Here is a 25,775-nt window from a genome sequence, read left to right on the forward strand (position 1 = left end):
GTTGTCATGACACCATCGCTACTACTTCCAGAAAAACGGTACCTGTAGTAATATTGTGAGTTGGTCTTTGTCTCATGGTTTTTCAGACACATGACGTTATATAGCACAGTCACACTGTTATTTTGATGTAATGATTTGAGTATATAAGGTAGATTTATATAGGTGTGTTCCTTTATCAACAGATTTCACCCAAGGGCGGCCTGAAGTAGTTGATGATCACAGGTTATGTTTGCTTTGAGCATCACGCAACAGTAAACCTACCGGGAGGACCCAGTGTTTGACGTGTGACACAATGTCAAAATTAGCTTTTACTGTCATATTTGTTAGCCTGGTCTGCGTAGTTTGCGAGGAGTCGAACACGTTTACAGAAGAGCTACTCATTAAGCCCCTGGCGTCCGGGCATATCCAATCTCACTTCGAATTCACAACGAGGTGGAGTGGACCAGAGATTGAATGGTCCATTGAGAATTACAGAGATTTTGGTAAGTTTTCGTGTTAAGGTGGTTTATTCTTTGCTTAAATCTTAATCCAGCGAGGATCGGCGGGCTGTAAGTCTTTTCACTGGAATCTGAGGCCATTTTCCTTTCTTTATTGTAAGAATATACCTATCCTAGCTTAGGGATAGCCTCAATTAATTTAATCATCAGGTACTAGGCTAAACATCGAAGGGGAGTGGCATACCTAACTAGGCGTAGGTAGGACTCTGTGCCCTGACCTGAGCAGAGAGGGCGTCACCCCACCCCCCATAAGTAACACTAAACATCGATCGCATGAAGGTAGGTTCAAATTACCAATGACTGCTATCACCGTCTCCTTACTCTGTTTAGCCTACTACCCCTATAGGGGGAACAACCGACTGGACTAGCTGATCCAGTTTCCTCCGCGTTTGAAGCCACCCTCTGAAAAAGTACTTTAACACGTCCTGACACTGGAGATGGTCCTCAGTCACGAGTTGTTTGTGGTGAGAGGAGCTTGAGACCACTAGTCTCCTTTTGAAGTATTTTCTCCAAAGTTAGAAATTAAGGTCATATTTTAGATTAAACTGAGGGCAATGAAAATTCTGGCTCTATGCAGTGCACACTACCTCCATGACGTTTTCGAAATTTTTACTTACAACTCCGAATATTTAGAAGATTGACGCCATCTCGATGTTTGCGGAGTCGCTTGTGTCAATAAACTTCCCATTCCATGTGCTAAATCCGCACACCACTTGTACCCTTAGACGCTGGGGCACTTTCTTCACAAAAATCGTAAACAATGACTTCCAACCACTACTTTTCCAAGGGAACTACGACTTTTGGTAGAAGAAGAAGAAGCATGCACTAGGTAATTATTTAAATAAATAGTTAAATGGCAGTATAAGGTCATAAATTGCATAAATATTTTTACATATTCATGATTATTAATTTGAAAATATTCATTGTTGAAAAAGTAACTAGATTCCTGACTCAAATATCAACAGTTTTGCTTGTGAACGGTACCTGCGGCGTTCTTCGCGCTCTTCAATTGTTTATCAGTGTTGCCAATTGGTATGTGTACAAAGTAAAGTTGAACTAAATAATGAGTAAAGTAAACAATCAAGGGAATAAAGCTTTGTACCTCATAAACCGTGTACTCGTGCTGCCTGTAACTGTGTTTGTGGAGTGACTGCTTAGGAACCAGGAAGCGCAAAGTAGTTCAAGTGCAATTTCAAGTGAATTAAGACCAAAACATGTATATTACAATCAAATAAGCACTGTGGAGTTTCAGTTGTGATGGTAGTAAGGATAAAACCACCGATTACAAGGCAAAAATGAAAATCATTTCAAACCATGACCTCGGGAATAAGAAGTTTCATATTTTCACTAATATAGGACAACAAAATGTTGTGTGCTGATTACAACTGCAATCTTGAGTAAGATCAATAAACATAACATATATATGCTAACATTGTTCAAATGAGTGCTGGGAAGGCTGGGAAAAATGGTGGCTTTGCTGTGCTTACGAACGGCACCTCATGCGGGTGCCGCCATATTGGATTTCAGAACTGCATTGAAAACATATTTTACGAAATGCTTATTTTAGTTCGTATGGCGCTTTCATATATCACATTATGTTGAGGAAACTTCAATCTTTTGAATGGTATGCTTAAATATGTAATTGTATTCTTGTTTCACCAATTAGATATCGAGTGAATAAGGCTGATCCATGCGATGACAATGGATCCACTGCGATGTTTCCCCCTAGGTTAGGGTAAATGACTGAACAACGACATAGCGGTCACCTCTCTTGAAACGCGGCCACTTCCCGAAAAAGCGCTTAAATTATGCCATTGTTTCGTAATTTAGGAGAAAATGCTTACTTTGAGAGGATTGTGGAGGTCTCTGTTTGCCGCCAGGATGGGCCACAACTCTTGACTGATGCTCATGGCAGCCAATTCAAGTACTTTTTCGGGAAGGTGGCCACATTCCAGGATCGGTGGCTGTTATGTCGCTGTTCGGATCATTTACCCTAGTGTTGGGTAAATATTGCCTTGACAATAAGTTGATCGCTGAATTTCACCTTTTACCTCAATATTTAATTGGTAAAACAGCAAAATTTAAACCTTTTAGGAGTGTAGAGGAATCAGCATGCTTTGTGGAGGTGGGACAAGTCTCACTGATGCTGATTGCAGCACATTTAAATGGGTTTTTGGAAGTGTTCATAGTGCGGTGGAATTATGAAATGTCTCATGGTCCGATAATTTACTGTACATTCTTGCATTCTTTGTCTTGCAAGGCTATGTCCCACCAGTCAAAATTTTTCAGAGGGAGCAGTAGAATGTGAGTAAAAGGTGGGGATCCATTCAAAACTACCCTATCTAACCAAAAGTGCTAGGTCTTGCATGATTGGAGATGGTTAATTACCTCTGAAACATTGCTAACCTTACTTGATATAGCCTATACTGTAACCCCTCCCCTAGGCTAGTTATCATTAGGTAACTGCCCTACTTTGATGATATTGGTGTTGTGGTTAGGGCTTCGGTAACATTGAAGGCTACCACCGAAACCTGGTTCCTGCCAGTTGCTGACCGGGACATTTACCGTCTTTTACATCTTTTGTTTATGTTTATGGTTTTATGTTCATCCCCAAGGTGCTGGTTCAAACATGGCTCCCAGTTAGCATGCAAACACATATTCCACAATCACAGTTATACTGCGTGGATTTTCATTTTAATGATATCTGCTGACAGATTAGATTAGAAAGAGGCTTTTTGTGTTCAGTAAAGGTAATAAGCTGAGCTTTTTAAGATATTGAGTGAAGTTTGAGAGTGAACATGATGAAACTTTATGAAGGCTAGAATTGTACATTTCTATGTTGGATTTTTCTTTTTATGTAGAAATCTGTTTCCTCCTAAAAGAAATTTGATGATTACACTTAACACTGCTACAAGCATTCTGTGACAGATGTTTGGATTTCAGGGAAGAACAGAAATTGAGTGGAGTCCGAAAATATCCTGGAAATTTACCTGGAAAACTTGTGAAGTTTCTACTGGATAAAAAGTTGCCAGAGCATTAAGTCATCAATAAAATTCTTTGCTGTGCCTTACACTCCTGAAGCACTTTCAAAACAACCACAGTTGACTTTGAAAATGATTACTCTTATGTTTTGGTAAATTTTTTTCCTATATTCCATAAAGGGACATTGTATTGATGAGGAATTAAATAATCATGTGTTAACAAAGTAGGGTATGGAGGCCATTAATGTAGGCTTGGTTAGCTGCTGGTACTCGTGCCACCTAGATGGACAGGAAAAGTTTCTTCTTGAGGAGAAATGGAAAGAAAACAAGTCAGTCAGGGTCTGGATAGTAGAATGGGAAATGCAGTAGGGTAAAATTTGACTAGATTTCTGCATGCTAGTTAAGTACCATCAGACTGAACCTAACTCATCCTTGGGCTCTATATCTACCTAACCTGGTGTGTGTTGCTGTGACCCTAGCAGTAAGGTTTTATCCTCTGGCGCATTAGTTTTGCCTACTTTGAATCTTGAAAGGGCTTTGGAAACTAGGTGAAATTTTAGACATTTTTGTAAGAATTTTTTGTATATTTCACTTGAATCTGATTGAATATGATTTATAGCCTTGGCTAAACTATTATTTACATTTGCCATCACATACAAAAGCAGTCTTGCAAAAAACCATCGTAATATAGTAGCTGATAAGCATAAAATCTGGGAAATTGATGGGCTGCTGTACAGTATTCAGATTATTTATCTATGTATGTTTTCATGACATGGAACATTGGTTATTGTTTTAACTTAATAAGCAATTGAGGCATTTCTATATCCTACAGTACTGAGTGTAAAGGATGTTTCTTAATTTTTTTCAGAATTTGCTCATTATGATTTGTTTCCCCGAGCCCTTGGAGAAATTATCGAAGCATATCATGTCCGAGAACTCCACCTGAGTTTAACGCAGGGATTATGGCGGCATCGTATGTGGGGATATCCAGTGATTGATGCACCACCTGGTGCTCAGCTCTGGGTTTGGTTTAATCCCAGTGTAAACAAGTAAGTTTATTTTTCTCTTGAGCAGGATTTAAATGGGAAGTCTGGTAATTTATGTGCTCACCAGTATCAGTTATTACTATATTATTCATTTATATTTAAAATGAATATTTATTGGTCATTGCCTGACTTCTGTGAATGAAGGGAAACTTGTCAAATTTTCACATATTTTAGCTATCTCATATTTATAGTAAATCTTATACTACAGGCAATGCAGGCATTTTCCTTGTCCTTGGGAATGTAGAAAGATGGTCTGTTTTTAGAATGTTACACTTTTTTCTTTTTTTGTGAGGAAAAGTACATATTTGTAAAAGTTTTCTTTTTCATGCAGCTTAGATCAGACATGGAGGGATCTTGTAAATGCATTAAGTGGACTTGTTTGTGCATCGTTAAATTTTATTGACTCCACAAACACAGTTTCTCCAGAACTGAGTTACAGACCGCAGGGACTTGCTGAAGAATGGTAAGTTATGTATGCTGTTTTCTTGTAAGTAAACATGAGGCTTTGGTATTTAAAAGTTATTCATAAATGCTTGATATTCTTAAAGATATAACTTGACAGAAGGAAAAAGAAAAACTGTCTAAGAATGAGGAGTCCAAAATCAAAAGAGCATGGCAAAAATTAGGTGTGTATTTCCACTAAATTGAAGCTGAACCTGTTAGAAACTTTCAAGAAGGTAGATGAAATTATGTATAGTTTTAGTACTATAAAACAGTGTAATCAGACCACTTTCCAGTTAATTATACTATGAATTAAAATTTTAGCTAACCAGACCACTTTTCAGTTGGTGATAAGCAGCTTATTTACTTAAACTCTTGCTTAGGTTCTGTAGTACCAACAGCAAACTTTGATTTTATCATCATGATTGTCATGACATTGTGGTAGGGGAATAGCAGTACTAATTTTAACCATTGTTAGAATGCTTTATAGATAAGGAAATTAAGATATTATTGTAATATTTATTTTTCTTAATACAGATAAGTTTATTAGAGTCCTAAAGCTGAGGTTCTATATGATAAGGGATATGCTTATAGCCTTAGAGATATGTCATATTCTACTGATCCAGCACCTATGGTTCAAAGTTACTATAAAATCTCTGTAACCAAGTTTGTCTGAAGACTAATATGAAACGTGTTTGAAAGTTCTGCAATTTGTTGCATGCTTTGGTTCATCAAATAGAATAATTGATATATAGAATACAATAGAAATTTTGGCTGAGAAAAATTTTGCATTACTACATTAGATGTGTCCCCTCAGTGGATTGAATAGTATGTAGTTTTCCATTAACTTGAATCATTCTTGTTAAGAGTTACAAGTGTAGAGCTACAAAACACATTTTAAAGTATTGGCATATCTTTTAGTTACCATTATTTAATTGAAATGATTATCATTTTAAAGATTTTTTTGAAATTTTTCCTAAAGTAGTCAGTCCCATTGATATTTTCTGTAATTACAGTAGGTTTCTTATTTTTCAGTTAAGTTATAGGTATACATAATATTAAAAAGTATTGTAATGTCCCTTTTGTATTGTAGGTATTCATCCAATTCGTCATACTTGCGATATGCTGCTCTTCCCAGGGAAAATGTCTGTACTGAGAATCTAACCCCATGGAAGAAACTTTTACCCTGTGATACCAAGGTGAATTTGAATTACTTTGATTATCAGTATATAAATCGGTGATTTGTTATCTTATAGCCCTCAGTTTGTGTATTTTGTTTGCTGAAGTTTATATGCAAGTACGTATGTTTTTCATACTGAAAATGTAACTTATTTTTTCATCCATGTTTAGCCCTTGATTATATAACACTTTACTGGTTAGCCCTACAACAGTTTAGAATTATCTGTGGTTTTCTTTTCTTAATATTCTGTACTCTAGAACTTACTTAGTTGTTATCTGTCAAGAAATTATTTACAGAAGATAAGTACAGTGATGGAATTTTGGAAGACAATTGAGAGCTGTTTGTTTCATGAAGCATGGGAAGAATGTCATCAAATTATTTTCATTTGAAAAATTAACATTTGATTACGAGGATAATTCCTCTAATTTTATATTTTCTAGTATTGGAGTCAGTAGTAATTAGACTACCTACCTTTAGATATATAAAGAAGTTAATGCCTTCCAGGGGGTTTTGAGGGGAGCTGAAGTTTCCCCCTGTTTTAGAAAATATAGCTGCTGTGGTACTGTACTTATAGCATAGCATACATCATCATACATACCATATCAGTCCTGTAGCAATGGTGATATGTTTTCAGAGTGGGCTTTCAATGCTTCTCCACCCAACACCACTGTACACTGCGCATTATCATGCTTTATCGATCCATCTACGGCCTACTTGCAAAGTAAGTGTTCTGTTACATTATTTTATGCTCCTGAAAAGAGAAATCTGTTGCTAATTAGTAAATGACTTATTTCTGTATATAATCTGATTTTATGTTAAACTAGGGTAATATTCTAGCTTTGTTTTCCTTTTGTAAGATAAATTGTATGCTTACAAGACCATTTGTTTTACAGGACAAAGAATGTACTTCATCACAACTTGAATTAGTCCAGGCATTATCTCTCGTTCAGGACCCCACAGTATCAATGAATGGACACCAGGACTGGAGTTTGCATCACCTATTTTCAGCTCCTCTGGTTTCTGTGTGTCCTTTGGCTTCAAAATCTATGATATATGTGGATGTAACCAGTAATGTAAGTCAGCTATTGGTGCTGGATTGTTGTACGTAAAGTTTGTTCTAAAAGGACTATGTTTTCATTGTTCTCTGGATATATTTGAACAAAGTTTATACAAAATGACCTCTTATTTCAGGCTTCAGCATTAGTCTTTGGTTTACCAATACATCATGTATTGTCAGTTTCTCCCTTCATTTAGTTAGATGTTAAATAAGTCGGCTCCCCCTCACCCCACCTCCACCCCCCACTCTCTCCTGACTTGTGCTCTTTTTGCCTGAGCTCTTGTCTGTCTAGTTCTTCATTTGTCCTCTTTTCCCATCATTTCTTGAACCATCCTATATGTCCTGCACTGCTACTTCCGTCTACACTGCTTTTTTAATCATCTGTTCCCTGTATTTTTACGTCACATATCCAACCATCTCAGTCTTTGAGTTCTTAGCCTTTTTCCTTATTTTGTAAGTGCTACATTTTGTCATGTTTATTTATATTTATTTTCTTGATATGCAATTGGGAACTTGGTTTCAACTAATTGTACACACTTTATTCGTAATTTCTTCTTATTCACTTACACTTAGGTACAGTACTGCATGTATAACTCTTGAATGGGAGAGAACAGAATGAACATACAAAAGAGTTGTTCCATAAAGCGTCACTTTTTTCATAAGATTATAATTGTTCTGTGCATCAGTTTTGAGACTGTTTTCCTTACTCAAGACATTTTCAGTGGTGTACAGTCAGTGTGTAAAGATCTGTAGCAGTTGTTACTTAACAATATGTGCTAGTTATGCTGGTGTAGGCACATTTGAATGGAAATACTACGTACTCAAGAAATTTTCTTTGTGCATGTTGTAATACAGAGCTTATCTTTCACAGGGTAAGGAGGACTTTTCACTGTTCCCCAAACCAGATTCTGTCCAAGAAAGCGGATCAGGCCTAAGTTTAAGAAAGTATGGAATTTACGACATCAGGAAGACAGAATCTGGAGAGCCCTTTAACCTTGAGGCTCATTATAAGTCCCGCCATATCTATGGATTCATAACTTCTCCTGTCCTCCATGTCTCCAGGTTTATTACAGGTAATTCACTGCTTTTTGTTTCTAGGGTTTATTGGGTATGGATAGTATGGGATTTTTGTATCTGTTTTGTGGAGAAGTGTTACTGGATGTAGCTCATATAGGAGACTTAACATTTACTGCGTGCCTAGCTTTCCCCTCTGTCCCCTATATTTTTTTACATTTTCTTTGGCCTTTTTCAGTCTAACTTTTCAACCTCTGTAGCATCACCATGGTCAAATTTTACCCTTTCCTTTAAGAACATATCTGTGTGGGGTCTCCTTTGTATCATATACCTTGTTATGCACCTACTTTATCAGATTGAAAAATGTAAAACATTGTTAATTTGTCCTATGTTCTTTGCATGTAGGAGGTGGTGTTTGCCTCTTGCTTCCCAGATTATGTGAGAAAGTAGCTCGTTTTGCTGGAAATACTGTCATTCACATCTATTTTTGTGTGGCTTTATGTGCTTTTTATTGTAAGGCCCATGATTACAATTTTTATAACCATTTCTTAAAGAGGTTCCTATCAAGGGGTGTTTCATCTTGTTTACACAGCAGAACCTTTTTTAGGACCAGAGGGTTAGGGCTGTGATTAGATTAAACATTCTTATCATTAAATCTCTCTGTAGTTGATGTGTGGAGAGGGAAAACCAGAGACTCAGTTATGTGAAGTTTTTTCATCTCATAACCCTTAAAATTTAGAACTGACTTGTAGTTATATGCGTAGAAATTTTTTCTGCATCTCGGCTTTTTAGAAAACTTTCCAGTCATTGAAAGATGAGATTTTGTACATTCAACTTACCTGTTCAGATATATACTTAGCTATAGACTCCGTCGTCCCCGACAGAAATTCAAATTTCGCGGCACACGCTACAGGTAGGTCAGGTGATCTACCCCTCAACCCGCTGCTGGGTGGCGGGACTAGGAACCATTCCCGTTTTCTAATCAGATTTTCTCTGTTGCCGGTTCCGACAACATTGTTGTTGGTTCCTCCTGACCTGATTTTCGCTTTTCGTTCGCCTTCGATCATCTGGACTGTCTTTTTTGGTGAAGTATTGGATCGTTGGATTGGCATACGTTTTTGTGGACTGTTTTTGATTACGCTTTGGATTTTTCTTATAATGTCAGACTCTTCTTATGTAATTAGAGTGTGTATGAATGAGGGGTGTAATGTGAGGCAGCTTAGAGTAAAAGCGCATGAGGTAAGAGCCATATGCGACTTTCTCTATCTTTCCATAGAAATGTCTATGAAGGATATTCTGGCTGCCACGTACTGGAGATGCAACTCTGTATTTGCATCCCACTACTTGAAGGACGTAAGGGTGACTTACGAAAATGCTTCTCACTAGGGCCATACGTATCTGCGGATTCGGTGCTGGGACAGGGAGCTGATTCTAATCCTTAATAGTTTAGTTAGTTTTTATTTGTGGTGATGTGTTTTTATGGTTTTTTGAAAGAATGTTTGGGATAACTTCTTTCAATTGTAGTTCTAACCTGGGTTAGAGGGTCAGGTGGTCGGGATTGGCTTTGTGCTCCTTGATATTGCCAGAGGCAAGAGGTTTTGTCATATAAGTGGAATAGCACCCATTGACAAAGATCCTCAAGGTTCGGTTGCGTAAGTGGATAAGATCCCATTGACAGATCCGCAAGAACTCTCAGCTATAGGTCACTACCTCGCTGAGGCTCTTGAGGCGAAGCAGGCTCTTAGACAGTAGCCATGAAGTCTTCTGCCAAATCAGGTAAGAACCAAGGTTTTTAACGTACAACATGTGTTGTTTCCTGTTTATTAATAGTTTAGCTGTCTCTTACCCTCCACCAAGGGTGCCAATCAGCTAAGTATATATCTGACAGGTAAGTTGAATGTACAAAATGATATTGTTATGTTACAATAAAGTTTTGTACATACTTACCTGGAGATATATACGATTAATGGCCGCCCAGCCTCCCCTCAGGAGACAGGTGGAAGAGAAAATCTGATTAGGAAACGGGAATGGTTCCTAGTCCCGCCACCCAGCGGCGGGAGGGTAGATCACCTGACCTACCTGTAGCGTGTCCCGCGAAATTTGAATTTCGGTCGGGGACGACGGAGTCTGTAGCTAAGTATATATCTGCCAGGTAAGTATGTACAATACTTTATTGTAACATAACAATATCATCTTTAAACAGTACCATTTATAAATTTTTTTATTCTCATCTAAGGTAAGAAAGACTTGAGAGTTTTACTCGTCCAATAAATCTTACTGTTGATAAGAACTTGTCCTATGAATTGATTTCTTATAAAGGGATGTTTGGTAAAAAAATGGGGAATGAGACTTTTGGCGTAGCCCATTTGGCGTCGCTGTTTCGGCTTGGCCGATTCGGCGTAGCCGATTTGGCATATAGAAATTTTCGGAGGAGAGACTGTTAGGCGTTCAAATGACTACTTTGTCGCTGTAAACGACATTTAGCCATCAAATAGATACTTCGTCGTTATAGCGCAATTAGCTTCCTCATTTTAACAATTGTTTAACAATTGAACAATTGTTTTTTTGTTTTTGTTTACATTTACTTTTTGGTAGCTTTAGAATTTTCAGTCGTCTAAGCCCTATTGTACGAAATGGAAGGAGATATTTTAACAAAACGTGGAAGAAGCAAAGTGATTCACGATGGATACCTTTTTATTATTGATGGAACGAGCAAGAGGGATTCTGAATTAAAATTCTGGCGATGTGAACAGAAAGATCGGTGTAAAGTAAGATTACATATGAAGGATGGAAAAGTGATTCGCCAGTGAATCAACATACCCATGAACCATCTGCTGCAAAAGTAGAAGTTGAAAAGTTGAAAACAAATATTAAGAAAAGAAGTGCTGAAACGCTGGAGCCACCAACCGTTGTAGTAAATGAATGTTTAACTGGCACCTCTCAAGCAAAGCTTTAACCATAGGGCCTGACTTGCCTGCAATGCAAAACTTAGTTACTAGGAAACATAAAAGTTATTAAACAAAGCGCCAGCTAACCTAACTCTTTATTTGGAGCAATTAGTTATACCGAGTCCTATACACTGTATGTTCCCCAACTGGGTATGGAAGAAAAATTCCTATTGGGAGACACAGGAGAAGGCAGTAATAGAATAATTTGGAAGAATAAGCTGGCTTCAGCATTTAGTCTTCTCAGAAATTTGGTTTGCCGATGAAACTTTCACTTGCGCCAAGTCTTTTTCATCAAGTATGTTATATCGGCTAAGAAGCATGATGGAGTTATTCCTATAGTTTATGCTCTTCTTCCTAACAATCAAAGATTAACTTATTCTCGTTATTTGAGTTACTTAAAACCAGCGAACCAAATTTGAGAGCAGTTTCTATAATTTTGTGATTTTGAGCAAGCTGCCATTTATGCCTTTCAAGATGCATTTCCCACCTGCTCGAATTAAAGGATGTTTTTTCCATCTAGCCCAAAACATCCACAGACATCTTGTTTCATTGGGTTTATCGAATCGCTATAAACCAACTCGGACTTTGCGTTATGGGCTAAAATGATTATAGCGCTCGCCTGTGGGAACATTAGAAAAGATGGGACTCAATACATGGATACACTAGCAGCGGGTCTTCCAGACGAGCTAATACCCTTGTTCCATTGGTTCGAAGACGCTTATATTGGAGGACAGAATAGGGGTCGAAATGCAGGAATGAACCCTATGTTTTCTCCCGAGATCTGGAGCCTTTATGAACACACTGTAAATGATGAAGATCGCACTAACAAAACACACTGAAGCGCCAATCAGCAGTCTACAGTTCGAACTACGAATGCATCATCCTTTCCATACTGGAAATTTATTGATGCCTGAGGAAAGTTCAGAAAGGACGTGTGAATTTCTAAGAAAAATTAATCGCTGGATATCCACCTCCCAAAGCTAAAGAAATATAAAAATGCTGATGAAAGAATAAAAAAAATAGTAATGGAAGTTGAGTCATCAGAGCCTATTGAATTCCTGAAGGGTATTGCTCATAATTACGAAATGAAAAATTAATTCCTAAGGTTAAAAAAACTACTAAATTTCCTTATTCTCTAAGTGAATAAAATTTATATTTTTTCCCAATTCAAGTTTTTTATTTACATTATTCCACTAGTCTTTTAATAATGTAAAATTTTTTACTGTTTTATTTTTCTGAATAAAGTTCAGAAAGGACGTGTTGCATTTCTAGAAAAATTAATCGAACAAAGACGTCGAAACAATCTGACTCCTAAACGGCTACGCCGAATAGTGCTATTAGTTTTCTGACGCCGAATCGGCCAAGCCGAAATGGCAGCGCCAAATGGGCTATGCCGAAACGTAGTAAACCCCAAAAAATGATCATGTATATAAGAAAAATGGAGTACGTAATTTAAAAAATCTTGAAATGTTTTATCAACAAAGGCCTCTATTAATGTTTGATGTATGTTCATTTATAAATTCACTTTATTATCTGGTGGTAATGGTCAGTTACTATATTCAATTCAGGATACGGGCAGGAGAGCGGAAGCATAACTGTTAAATTTACAAACACAGGCTCTGAGGCTCTTACATTAGTGTATTTGGAGGTCTTACCATGGTATTTACGACTGTTTCTTCACACGTCTCATGACCAAGATCAGCCATGTGAGTTGTCTTTTTATTTCTTTGAGGATTTGGTGACTGTTTTTGTAGTAAGGGGATAAGTGATAAGTACTATTTAGGTGCATCCTGATACTTTAAGGGCTAGCCTGTATTTGTAAAAAGCAACTACGTTTTCAGGTTCCTAGGTGCCTAGTTCATGATACTTATTATTCATCTGTATTTGTTTCTTGTTATCAGGGGTATGTTGAACAGTAAGAAATATAGTATTGAATTAATATTATTACAAAATAACCCATTACTTTATTTATTATAGCTTAAATCTGCTGTAGTGCAATTTTCAGATATATTCTCAAAGCAGAAGAAGAAGTAGAGTTTATTTAGCATTGGCAAGCGTAGAACTCTTATATTGCTTGACACGGAAATTGAAGAAATTATGACACAAATTCATATTGAAAAGGACGGTATACAGTAATGTTTGACATTTGTATTAGGAGGATTCTTTATATTTATAGGATACTTTATATTTATTTTGTTCTCTTGTAGTGTATGTCTCTAAGCTAGCTACTGCCGTCGACCGTGAACGTGGCTGGCTCTATGAAGCAGTGGTTGAAGTAGATGGGAAATCCACTGTAGAGTTAAGCCTAGAATTTTCTCGGGCCCTTTTGAAATGGCTGGAATACCCACCAGATGCAAACCATGGATTCTACATACCAGCAGCAACTATTTCAGCAGTTCTCCCAGCTCCCAAGAATGTGTCAGTCAATAATCTTCGAGGAAGTAGTCTCAGAGAAAAGTAAGTTCTTTATAATTTCATACGCTATACTACATGGAGTGCTGTGGGAAAAATTTAAGTTTGGTATCATTATTATACATAATTTTAATAAGATCAATGAGTCAAATTTCCAGACTCTTAGAGGACTTGCATGAATATGATGGCAATTGAAGCAGGTTGATGTTAATGAAGTTGGTTAGTTAGATTGGAAGAGACCAAAAGAACAAATTAAAATAAAAGGAAGAAAGCTGTGTTCCTGGAGGCTTAGGGGACACTGTAAAGAACCATGGGTCATATATAACTACAAGTACGTTATTTCAAATATTGGGTGACCACATGTGTGGCAAAGAGGTGAGACTTTTAATAAAAATGCTTATAATCATCACCTCCAACACTGTGTGATGCCGTGTCCCACTGGGATTTCTGTACTCTTATCTTTCATGTGTTTTATCTGCTGTTCAGGAGAGTTCGTTCATTAGTGCATAGCAAACTATAAGTCTCGTGTTACAATATATTAATTCAAACTGTGTGAGAAGTAATACACTGCCCACTGCTCTCCAGTCGGTGCCGTTTTTTTACCATTTGGCGGTAAGTCTATGACTACTCTTCAGCCAGTTTTCCATCTTCTCTTTCTGTATGTATATATATCCATCACCCAATCCAGTCTTTTCCCATTCCATTGCACTAATATTCACAGACTGCTAAGATGTCCAGTCCACTTCTCTGGAATTCATATTCTTCCTGTACTATGTTTAAAATTTAAATTAAACCCATCCATAATCATTGCAGAATCCATGGAGGATTCAGCAGCTTTACACTATAAGATAAACCAGTTCCTTGTAGTGCTCAGCATTTAGATGAATAAGGCAACAACCACTGCCCTTTCCTGTTGATCATCCAAGGTTATCAACCATGGAACCACCCGAGTTGAAGCTAAGAGACAAAGCCCACAATGCTTTAACCCTATTTTTGTTCCGACACGGCATACAAACCTTCGGTTCCCTTTTACAATAGGAAGATACTAGCGGCAGCTGGATAGGTCGTAAGCTTTCGAACAAGGGGTTCGGTAGTTAACTGCTTGTCCGACAGGCGCGCGCGCGCGACTGGGAGGTAAACAAATCACTTTTGCTTTCGGCCTCACAGTGGATGGACGTGTGTGTTCGCTCTCTGCCCGCTGCTCGTCGTTTGCTTTCTAGTTGTTTGTAATTGTGTATGAAAGATTGTAAGGTACAGTATTCTCTCTTTTCATATTAATTACGCTGAATTCATTAATGATGGAATCTCCGCGCCTCGCTACCCAAGGAGACTTTGGCCCGGGTACCGAAGGGCGCAAATGTGGGAAAATTCAGATCTTTTCCCGAGATAGACCCTCATGTTTTGTGTGCTCGGTGCCGGGGCGCGAATGCACCCGGGCAGAGCCCATGTGATGTTTGTATGGACTGGTCGGAGGCGCAGTGGACATTGTATGAGGGCAGGAAGAAGCGAAGGCCTGCAAAGGAGTCGTCGGAAAGCTCTCCCGCGACTCCTTTGGTGACGGACACTTCGTCTTCTTTCCTGCCGCCCGCCCTCAACTTCCACGTCTCGCGCCTTCCCCTTCGGGGGGGGGGGTGTCTGGGTCCTTCTCCTCTCCCGAGTGTCGAGTGTGGAGGAGGGCGCTAGATACCCCGACGTAGAGTTGTACTCTGGGTCCTCTATCCGCTCGTCTTCGCGCGAGCGGGTAGAGGATCCTCCTAATCACCCGACTTTGTTTTGCCTCCTCAGGTGCGGTTGCCGTGAAGGATGACCTCGGACAGGTGTGGGCGTCGTTGGGACTGCAGGGCGTGCGAGTGTCCAGGGGCTGCTCTATCATCTCGCTGGCTCCGTGGCGGTTACGCACGCTACGGTAACGACCCTGACAACACCTGGCTACGCGTCACCTCCTCACCTGGTGTACACCCAGCACGCGATCTCTGTAACACCAACAACATCGGTGCAGGGGCCAGTCGCCGTAACTCGGGGGGGAGTGTGATGCCAAGCCACCTGGGTTTTGCCGTGCTGCCGCGACCGGACTTCATGTGCCCGAAGAGCTCGCCCCCTGGACCTCCCACCGGTACCGATGACGTCTGTGCCGCTGGCTCGACCAGCTGTATCTCGCCGTACCTGCCGTGACCACCGCTGCTGTTCCTGTTCCTGATCCTGCCGTGTCTGCTGCCGTTCCTGTGATGCCCCGCACCTGCTGATGTCGTTCCCGTTCCTGGCGCCGCTGCTCCCGATGCTGGTCTGTTCGGACAGGTACGTCCGGGCCCTGTTGCTTCGGCAACAGCAGCCCCGGCTCCGTCCTGGATGACAGACCTGACATCGGTCCTGAGGAGGTTGACGAAGAAGAAGAAGAAGAGGAGGAGGAAGTGTCGTCGTCGTCTTCATCGTCTTCTTCGTCGTCGTCGTCTGCTGCCTCCTTCCCCTTCTTCTTCTAAGGCTCCCCCGCCCTAAGAAGAAGAAGGTCGCCTCCCCCCCCCCTAAGAAGTCTTCTTCGGGAGCTTCTAAGGGCCCGTCTCGCTCTGGTGAGACGGGGGTTCTTCCGCTGGTCGCCCTGCTCCTTCGGGAGCAGGACCCGTCTCTTCTCCCGCAAGGAAGAAGACTACGGGGACAGAGGGGCGCCGGCTAACACCGGCACTTCCTCACCTGCTGTCAGTGGTTCGGCCACAGCAGCAGGATCCGTCTCGGCCGCGCGTTCGCGAGATGGTACCGAGTGTACGGTCGCCTACCAGCGACCCCGTGCAGCCAGGAAACCAGACCTCTGAGTCCGCTCAGCGTCCGGTTCACGGCACGGAGCGGAAGACTGGTACAGCCGCTCACGCGACTCTCACCAGACCAAGCTCTCGCTCTCCATGCGGCGAGCAGCTGGCTACCGGGCGGACGTGACGGTCCATGACCGGCCACGGGCTGAGGCTGGGAAGAGGTCCCCCCGTTCGCCGGCACCAGCCACGGCTGGTACCAGCGAACTGACGCACCGTGAGACACGCAACCGGTCTCACCGTGACAGTGGAGCTCGCCGGTCGACCTGACCGTCGCTTCACAGAGAGCGATCGGGTGGTACGGCGACCAGCACCAGCTCCTCTTGACACACGAGACCGGGGCCGCTGTTCTCGGTCCAGCCGTTCTCCACAGCGAGACCGGCTCGATAGGTCCTTGCAGCTCGATCGCCACCAGCGGGTTGACGATCGCCCTGCAGTCCTCCAAGCCCGCTGGTTCTGCCAGCGAGCGGGAGAGAGCGTCAGGTCTGCCTCTCCCATACCTTCACCTCCTCGGGTTACACCGGGAGGGGCGAGGTATTGAGGAGTGATCGTGAAGGGTGCGCCCTTCAGGATCCCGCCACGTCGTCGTACGTACCAGGCTCGGTTCTCGGACCAGCCAGGTCTTACGCACAGGTGGCTGGAGGAGACCGAGAGGGGGCTGTCGCTGCTCCTCCCCTTGAGGGAGGAGGGTCTCGGGAGGTGCTCCTGTTTGAGGGACTGGACGGTCCGACTCCACAGGATGCTATCACTCCTGAGATCCAGAGGAACTTTGCCGAGGTTATTGCGCTGATTCGTCAGCACAACGACCTCGGGGAAGGATCGCCGCTCCCACCATCCGAGCCCACGTCCCGGCTCGAGTCGTTCTGGGGCCCCCGGGGCGAAGAGGGAACCCAGACCGACGGTGGGTTTGCCGCGGTCAGAGCTGGCTGACTCAGTGCTGGACCAAGTTGAATCGCTTGTCTCTGGACAGGACGGTTCGCTGAAGTCTGGCAGGTCTAGCAAGCTACTTCCACCTCCTCTGCTACGACAGCGGCGGTTTTACGTCCGTCCTCATGAGGATCCAATGCCGCCCAAACAGGTGAAACCCGGAGTTAGCGAGGCTGACTCCGGGTGTGTCTCTGCAGCAGCTCCTGTCCGAGAACCTGTGGTTCTCGCAGCAAGAGGCACTAGGCCTGGAATCTACCGCCATGGCAGCTTTCCAGGCCGTCTCCTGGCTAGATCTGTGGTCCCTCACAGTATCTAAGGTCGCAGCCAACTCCGGGGGAATTTCTCCCGAAGATGACTCGGCCTTCAGGAGAATTTGCCAGTCTGGGGGAAGAGCCATCTCTTTCCTTGCCCACCAGACGGTGAACCTGTGGGCCAACCTGGTTCTCCGACGAAGGGACGCTGTCCTTACTCGGGTCTCCAGGGCGGCCGGGCGTGAAGCGGCATTGGGACTTCGAAACGGACCTCTACGGAGTTCCACGTCTCTCTTCCCAGGAGAGATGGTGGACGCTGCGGTGGACAGACGGCGCACTGATGACAGTGACCGTCTAGTTCACCAGGCAGTCTCGAAGGCTTCTGGGCAGCCTCGGACTGCGGCCAAGTCTAAGAGCTCGGCTAGCGCTTCCTCGGCTGCTAAGACGGTTGCTGCGTCGAAGCCCCGAGGAATGACTCTGTCTTCTTCGACTTCTGGCAAGGGGGGCCGTAACCAGCCCTCCTCCCAGCCCTCCTCATCCCGTGGAGGCTCTGGGAAGAAGTCGAAGAAAGGGGGGAAACGCTAGGGACGGCGTTCCCCCTCACCTGCTGCCGGAAGTGGGGGGGTGCCTGGCCAGCCATTGGGCAACTTGGCAGCGCTACGGCGCCGAGACCTGGATAGTAGATGTCCTTCGGGAGGGATATCTATTACCCTTCGAATCTCGGCCACCCCTCACCTCCAACCCGGTCCAACAGCAGTCGACGTCCCCGGGTCACCGAAGGACGTAGCACTCAGGACAGGAGATCAAGACCATGCTGAGCAAGAGAGCTGTAGAGATCGTTACGGATCAGTCACCGGGCTTTTACAGTCGACTCTTCCTGGTGGAAAAAGTCTACGGGAGGCTGGCGCCCGGTGATAGATCTCTCTCCCCTGAACCGGTTTGTTCGCCAGACCCGGTTCACGATGGAGACGGCACGCTCAGTGCTCGACTCCATCAGGGAGAACGATTTCATGCTTTCAGTGGACTTGAAGGATGCGTATTTCCAAACAATACCCATTCATCAGTCCTCCAGAAAGTACCTCCGCTTCATCCTCGACGGGACGGTGTAGCAGTTCAGGGCACTGTGCGTTCGGTCTCTCACCGCCCCACAGGTGTTCACGCGAGTGTTCACTCTGGTGTCTGCTTGGGCCCATTCGCACGGGATACGTCTGATGAGGTATCTCGACGATTGGTTAGTCCTGGCGAGCTCCCGCTCGCAGTTGCTACAGGACAGGGATCGGCTGCTCGAGTTCTGTCGCGATCTGGGGATCGTTGTGAACTTCGAGAAGTCCGATCTCGAGCCCAAGCAGAGGTGAAGTACCTGGTATGCTGATCGACACGGTAGCAGGGCGAGTCTTCCCCGCAGACTCGCGGATCAGGCAGATTCAGGGAGGCAGCCGACCAGTTCCTGTCTCGGCAGGAACAGGTAGCTCAGCGATGGCAAGTCGTGATCGGTACACCTGTCGTCACTCGAGAAGTTAGTCCCTCACGGGCGCTTCACCTGCGGTCTCTTCAGTGGAGACTAAAGGAGAGTTGGTCAACAGGCGACGGATCCCCCAAGATTTCCAGTGTCACTGACACAGGAGGTGAGGCAGGACCTAGCCTGGTGGCTCGACGACAGGAACCTCTTAAGAGGAGTGCCTCTGCGCACTATCCCCCCCCGGACATGTCGCTGTTCTCAAGACGCATCGACCGAGGGATGGGGCGCCACACCTGGAGGAGTTCTGACTTCAGGAGTGTGGGACGAGAACGACAAGCACCTTCACATCAATGTACTGGAACTCAAGGCAGCGTTCCTCGCTCTCCAAGAGTTTTCAGGACCGCTTGATGGGACACTCAGTGTGTTGATGTGCGACAACACCACGGTGGTGGCTTACGTCAACACAGGGGGGCCTAGTGTCCCTCCCGTTGTACCAGTTGACACGGCAGGTGCACGAGTGGGCTCAGCACACTCATAGAGCTGTCGGCACGCTACATTCCAGGGAAGAGGAATGTAGTAGCAGACACGCTCAGCCGTCGGGATCAGGTGATAGGGACCGAATGGTCTCTACACCAGGACGTGGCGGAAAGGCTCTTCGACCTGTGGGGGCGACCAGTCGTGGATCTGTTCGCCACCCGGCACAACAGGAAGCTCCAGGTGTTCTTCTCGGCCGTGCCGGACCCATGGGCAGCTGCAGAGGACGCTCTTCAACATCCGTGGGACAAACCTCTTCGCCTATGCCTTTCCTTTCCCCGTTCAGCCTGATTCGCAAGGTGATCAGTCGAGCGCTGGTCACCCCGAATCTCAGGATGATCCTGGTGGCTCCCAAATGGCCACAGGCCATTTGGTATCCGGACCTGCTGGCTCTTCTCGCAGGAGAACCGAGAGAGATTCCCCCTTGGCACAACCTTCTCGCCCAGCCACACGTCGAGCGGTACCACCGAGCAGTCCAGTCCCTACGTCTTCACGGCTGGCGTGTTATCCACCATCTCTTTGCGAACGAGAGGCTTTTCGCGTAGCGCAGCAACAGAGATGGCTGGAAAGTCCGTCAGTCCTCTGCCGATGTGTACAGGGGAGTGGGCCGTCTTCTGTGGTTGGTGTCGTAGACGGGGTCTATCTCCATCTCAGAGCCACTCTTCAGCAGGTAGCGGATTTCCTCGTTTTTCTTCGCCGAGAAGAAGCTCCTTTCAGTCCCCACAGTGAAAGGATACAGAGCCGCCTTGGCGCTCGTCCTGAAACTGAGGGGGTTGACATCTCGAACTCGTTCGAGATCTCCTTGCTGATGAGGAGCTTCGAGAGGGTCTTGCCCACCCAAGGGAACTCAGGCCCCCTGCGTGGGACGTGACTTTTCTCGTCCTTAGGAGTCTGACTCGAACACCTGTTCGAGCCACTCCGAGAGTCGTCAGACAGGGATCTGACCCTCAAGACCCTCTTCTTGCTGGCCCTGGCATCGGCGAAGAGAGTAGGGGAACTTCATGGTCTTTCCTATGTGTACGACACTCCAGGGGATGGGGATCCGTGACGGCTCGATTTCGTCCCGAACTTCGTTGCGAAGACTCAGAAACCGTCAGTCCCTGATGACAGGTTCGAGTCATTCACGATTCCCTCCCTATTGGACTTCACCGATAATGATGCGGATGAGATGCTGCTTTGTCCTGTGAGGGCGCTAACGGCGCTATCTGAAGAGAACTCGTCACCTCAGGCCTGAGTGTCGACGCCTCTTCGTTAGCACCGGGGGTCACCAAGAAAGAAGTATCCAAGAACACTCTTTCATTCTGGCATGCGTGAGGTCATCAGGAGGGCGTATGAGGCTGATGGTATGACGACATCCGTACGTCCCTCCGAGAGCTCACGAAGTCATTAAGTATTGGCCCCTCGTTGGCGTTTCGCAAGAACTTCTCTGTTGTCGCATGGTCCTGAAGGCAGGGGTCTGGTCTAACCAGACTACCTTTACGTCCTTCTACCTTCGGGATATTGCCCACAGGTCCTTGGATACCTTTTCCTTGGGACCCGTGGTGGCTGCTCAACAAGTTGTGTAGCTAACCCAGACCCTCGCAGGCTGAACAGCATCGAGTCCTGGTGTGACTGTGTGGATGGATGTGTGAGTGAGTGAGTGACTGGCTCTCTCTTCCCATCTTTTCCTTCCCCTCTACCTGTGGGCAGAGGGCCATGGTCGTCACTACGCTGGATGAGGACGAGATGCAGGTGGGAGCTATATGACAGAGCCCCATCCTATCCCTTTCACTAGGGATAGGAGCAGAATATCCACCACTTTCCTTCTGCAAGGGGGGAAGTGGATGCCTACAAGAGTCAAACCCATGGCTTTATATTTGCTCCTGTACAGGAACAAGTTCTTGCATTGCTGGTACTAAGAGATGCGCATGCCCCTCCCTTAGTACTCGTCCAGAGGTCTGACCATTGATCCTGCGGTGCACACCCCGATCAATCGGACGAGGCTTGGATCCCTCCCTCGCTCTTACGACCAGGGAGGCTTCCAAGGTAGGGTGAACACCAGTCTGTTCACAAAGACTCAGATTCCACCCACCAAGAGTGAGTCTTCCTATTGTAAAAGGACCGAAGGTTTGTATGCCGTGTCGGAACAAATGACAATTTGTCCAAAATTGCATTTTCCTAACTATACAAACCTGAGGTCCTTTTACACATAGCCCCACCTCATGCCACCCCTCACTCTGCAGTTTTTGCTTGGGCCAAAGCAAAAGTGATTTGTTTACCTCCCAGTCGCGCAAAAGCGCGCGCGCCTGTCGGACAAGCAGTTAACTACCGAACCCCTTGTTCGAAAAGCTTACGACCTATCCAGCTGCGCTAGTATCTTCCTATTGTAAAAAAGGACCTCAGTTTGGTATAGTTAGGAAAAAATGCAATTTTGGACAAATTGTCATATCATCATGTTTCCAGAGAATTTTGGTACTCATCCTGAGCAAGACCACCTTTTTTTTTCATTGGTGGTTTAATCTAGGTACGACTAGTTGGGCCAACTGGATTTGGTGCTCAACGTAGTGGCAGATGCGCAGCTTCGTGAAGGCCTTTAGATATACCTCATGTTACCCAGTTAACAATCTTGACTAGGACTAGAATTTTTCAGCGTTTGCTAGGATCTCTTTAATTGAAATTCATGAAGTCAGTGATTGTGTGACAGCTGGATAGACTTGAAAGACTTTTGGCTTCTGTAACGCTGGTTAACTAGTTATTTTAAGTCTTAGAATTTCAGTTGATCAAGATCTCTTGTTAGTGAATGACACTGAAAAAACTTAAAGCTCATTACTGATATTCTGTATGCGTTAGCAGTACATCTCTTACCTGTGGTTTACTGCAGCCCTCCTTCCGCCACCCTTTCAAATAAAGGAGGGAAGAAAATTCCAGAGTTAGAGTGAACGCTTCTTAGGTTTCCTTGTGCAATGAGAAACAATTGCAGTAAATGACTCCTCCTCCTCTGCATCCCATACCCATGTTTTTCCAGTTCTCCCACAGCAGATTTTTTCGTCATAATTGTTTTATGATAGAGCTAAAATAATTTTTTTTAAGTGCTAAGATAATTTTTTTAACTACCCAAGAAAAACTGTTTTCCTAATCATTTGCAGAACCTTAGAAAGAAAATTATTCAATAATTTTCTAAGCTGATGTTTGAAATGCATGATGAGTTTAGATTTTATGAAAATTTCTGGACTTTTGTTGCTGTGTATCCTCATGTTATAGGTAAATAACTTATACTGTTTGAAAAAAATTTCAGTTTCTTGGATGGATTTCTCACTTGTTCGTATGATATCTTTAGTCCAAATACTGCACATATATGTGGTATTTTTATTATTATTATTTATTAGTCATAATGTTGTGCTTTCTACATTTCAGGTTAGTTGTAGAGGAGGGAAAAAGCTTTATTCGTATTCATACAGAAACTATATTGGTCAGTTTACCCACTCCTGACTTTTCCATGCCGTATAATGTAATCTGCCTGGCATGTACTGTGGTGGCACTGGCGTTTGGACCCATTCATAATATTACTACTAAAAAGTAAGTAGTGCTACACGAATTACAAATGAGTTACCTCATTTAAGTAGTATTTTGTATGACAACATTTCACTTTAGATTAGTTTCAATTTTTCCAAGAACAAAAAAATATTGTTTTTCACTAGCCTACATTTTTTACACTCATATGAGACAGACTTTTCATAACATTGAACTCTTAGTGAAATTGTATAATTACTACAGTCTTCTTTTGCAAAATCCAGGAGACCAGACACAACAGATTAAAAAGTTTTGGATTTTGAAAGCTTATTAGTATGTCTTTATTTGTATGGTTCTTCAGCTGTTAGACATATGAAGAGTGAGAATCTAGACATACAGCCAATCCCCGCTATTCGTGATCTCACAATTTGTGAACTTGCCTATTCGCTTATTTCTCTATGGAACATATTTGCACATTATTCGTGGAAAATTCGCCTATTCAGTAGTATTTTCCTTTAAAGTTGAGAAAAATGCAGCCTAATGTCATTCAATTGATCATTATGCATGGAAAATGGCCACATTTGGCCAATTCATTGCAATTCTCTCCACATTGCGGGTGGTCAAAAATGTTGTGAACGGTTGGAATATAGCATTGCATGTTTTTTGTGTGTCAAACGGGCTGATCCTTAAAACTATGAAATGTGCAGCCTAATGGCATGCACTTGATAATTTTTGGATGAGGGCACCCATCAAGGAGCTTTCTTGATTTTCTTATGGCATGGAAGTTTGATGTTTAGTCTACAAGACCAGTTTTAATCTGGTTAGTTTGTTTATTTTCCTGTTTGTATTTTATTTCAGGTTGGTACTTAAGAAGATTGAAGGCAGTGAATCTCCTCTTGCCCGACTGATGAAAAAGTGAAAAACGTCTTCAGGAGAGGTAAAAAGGATGAAACTGAAGAACCAAAGAAAGAAGCCGTGGTTGTCCGAGAGAATCCACTGTACGAAGAAAGAGAAGAATTAGATATAGAGGAAGAAGGGAGTGAGGAAGATAAGTCGTGCTCTGAAGTCAAACAGTTGAAGAAGTGCTTAATTTGAGTTTATTACTTGTCAGCATCAAACAGGAAGAGATTGTATTTGATGAGAGTTGCTGTTGAATGTCACAGCTCAGGGAGGCGTCTTCATATGTTACTTAGTGGAGTGGCTTTTGCTGGGACCATTGTAGGAGTCTGGAAAGAACTGGAATGCATGTTGAGACCCTTGATGTTGTAATCTTTATTTCAAGCATTTGCAGTGCACTAACATGAAGGGTAGTATCTGTAAATATAACAATTATTGATAATTTTGTGAGTGCTTAGATGCCAGAGAGCCTTTGGTTGTTATTGAGATTTAATGCAGTTAATGGAAGTACTACATACCTGGATAACACAATATGTATACCATGAGTTACTGATATAGGCCCCCGGTGTTCTGTACAGTGCAATGATATGTCTTAGAAGTTATTTATTGTGCAAAAATAAGCTTTTGTGCTGGTTAGATTGTTGCAGTAATTGCTGTGTGTATTACTTTTAGTGGGCACTAAACCTTTTGGGTACAGGATTACAAATGATAAGTGAAATACTTTCATACACGTTGTGTATTTATTTTCTTTTGTACATTCCACTACACCATTGGCAATGTTTGAATGTCCCATTATTCTTGTTCAGAAAAACTTCAGTTGAACTGTGTTTCTTTTCTCCTGGCAGTGTAGAGTTGCTTATTGTTTATAGATACAGTACATATTCAAATGATTTTTTTATTGTATTTTTACAGCAAACAGTGATTGTGGGTACATGTAATGTGATGCATTTTGTAAATGCAGCTGTTATTGATTGTACTTATTTTTAAATACAATTTCTTTAAAAATGTGTAGTATGGTAGTTTTCAATAACCAGTTTGAATCTTTATAAAGTGTCATGCAATACAGTACCTTTGATTTTGAGGCATTTCATTCAAGTTGGAACAAAACTTTTTCATAAGTTTTTCGTGTGGTTCAGTTATAAGTACTATACTAGAAAAACTGTTAGATGATGGCTTGTCAAAAAGTAGTTTCACAGTGTATGCAGTATGTATGTAGTTATGTCGCTTTCTCCCATCTTGTGTAAATGAGATTTTTGTACATGAACTTCCTGCCAGATATATACTTAGCTATAGTCTCCGACGTTCCGACAGAATTTCAAATCTCGCGGCACACGGCCGACAGGTAGGTCAGGTGGTCTACCTTACCCGCCGCTGGGTGGCGGCGTATGAACCAATCTATCTCTCCAGCCAGATTTTTTTTCTGTCGCTGAAGCGATAACAACTGTTGTCGTTTCTTCCGATATATTCTTCATTTCTCGCTTGCCTGGAGATTGATTTGAACATTTTGGTGACGTATTCGCTCTATGTTTGGCTTGGCATACGCTGATTGTGGACCGTTATTGACTTTGCGCTGGATTTTCCTGTAGAATGTCTGATTTTGATTCTGTTTCCAAAACTCCGGTTTTGTTTAGAGTATGTGTGACCGATGGATGTAAGGTTGGAGGTTACCGAAAAAGCTCGGTGGACCCTCACACTTTCTGTGTTAAATGTAGGGGGAATGAATGTTCGTTTAGTAACCCGTGTCAAGAGTGTGAGGTTTTGAACGAAGATGAATATAAGGCTCTTTCTTCTTATATTAGGAAACTTGAAAGGGATAGGGTACGTAAAGCTTCTTCAAGGAGCTC

The 25,775-nt window shown here is 43.1% G+C and overlaps 1 protein-coding gene across 1 annotated transcript in view; it reads left to right on the forward strand.

Moving 5' to 3' along the window:
* Positions 1-24,510, forward strand: part of LOC135197772 (GPI transamidase component PIG-T-like) — a 24,514-nt gene extending 4 nt beyond the window's left edge. Inside the window, 13 exon segments of the mRNA XM_064224865.1 lie at positions 1-55; positions 183-482; positions 4,347-4,527; positions 4,856-4,987; positions 6,059-6,164; positions 6,780-6,866; positions 7,039-7,218; positions 8,074-8,275; positions 12,733-12,870; positions 13,372-13,621; positions 22,939-23,100; positions 23,893-23,942; positions 23,945-24,510. The exon segment at positions 1-55 is cut by the window's left edge and continues 4 nt beyond it. Of these exon segments, the coding sequence (XP_064080935.1) occupies positions 293-482; positions 4,347-4,527; positions 4,856-4,987; positions 6,059-6,164; positions 6,780-6,866; positions 7,039-7,218; positions 8,074-8,275; positions 12,733-12,870; positions 13,372-13,621; positions 22,939-23,100; positions 23,893-23,942; positions 23,945-24,129 (1,863 nt within the window). The 5' untranslated portion in view covers positions 1-55; positions 183-292 and the 3' untranslated portion in view covers positions 24,130-24,510.
* The last annotated feature ends 1,265 nt before the right edge of the window (positions 24,511-25,775 follow it).

This window comes from Macrobrachium nipponense, chromosome 21, assembly GCF_015104395.2.
Source record: "Macrobrachium nipponense isolate FS-2020 chromosome 21, ASM1510439v2, whole genome shotgun sequence".
Lineage (NCBI taxonomy): Eukaryota > Metazoa > Arthropoda > Malacostraca > Decapoda > Palaemonidae > Macrobrachium > Macrobrachium nipponense.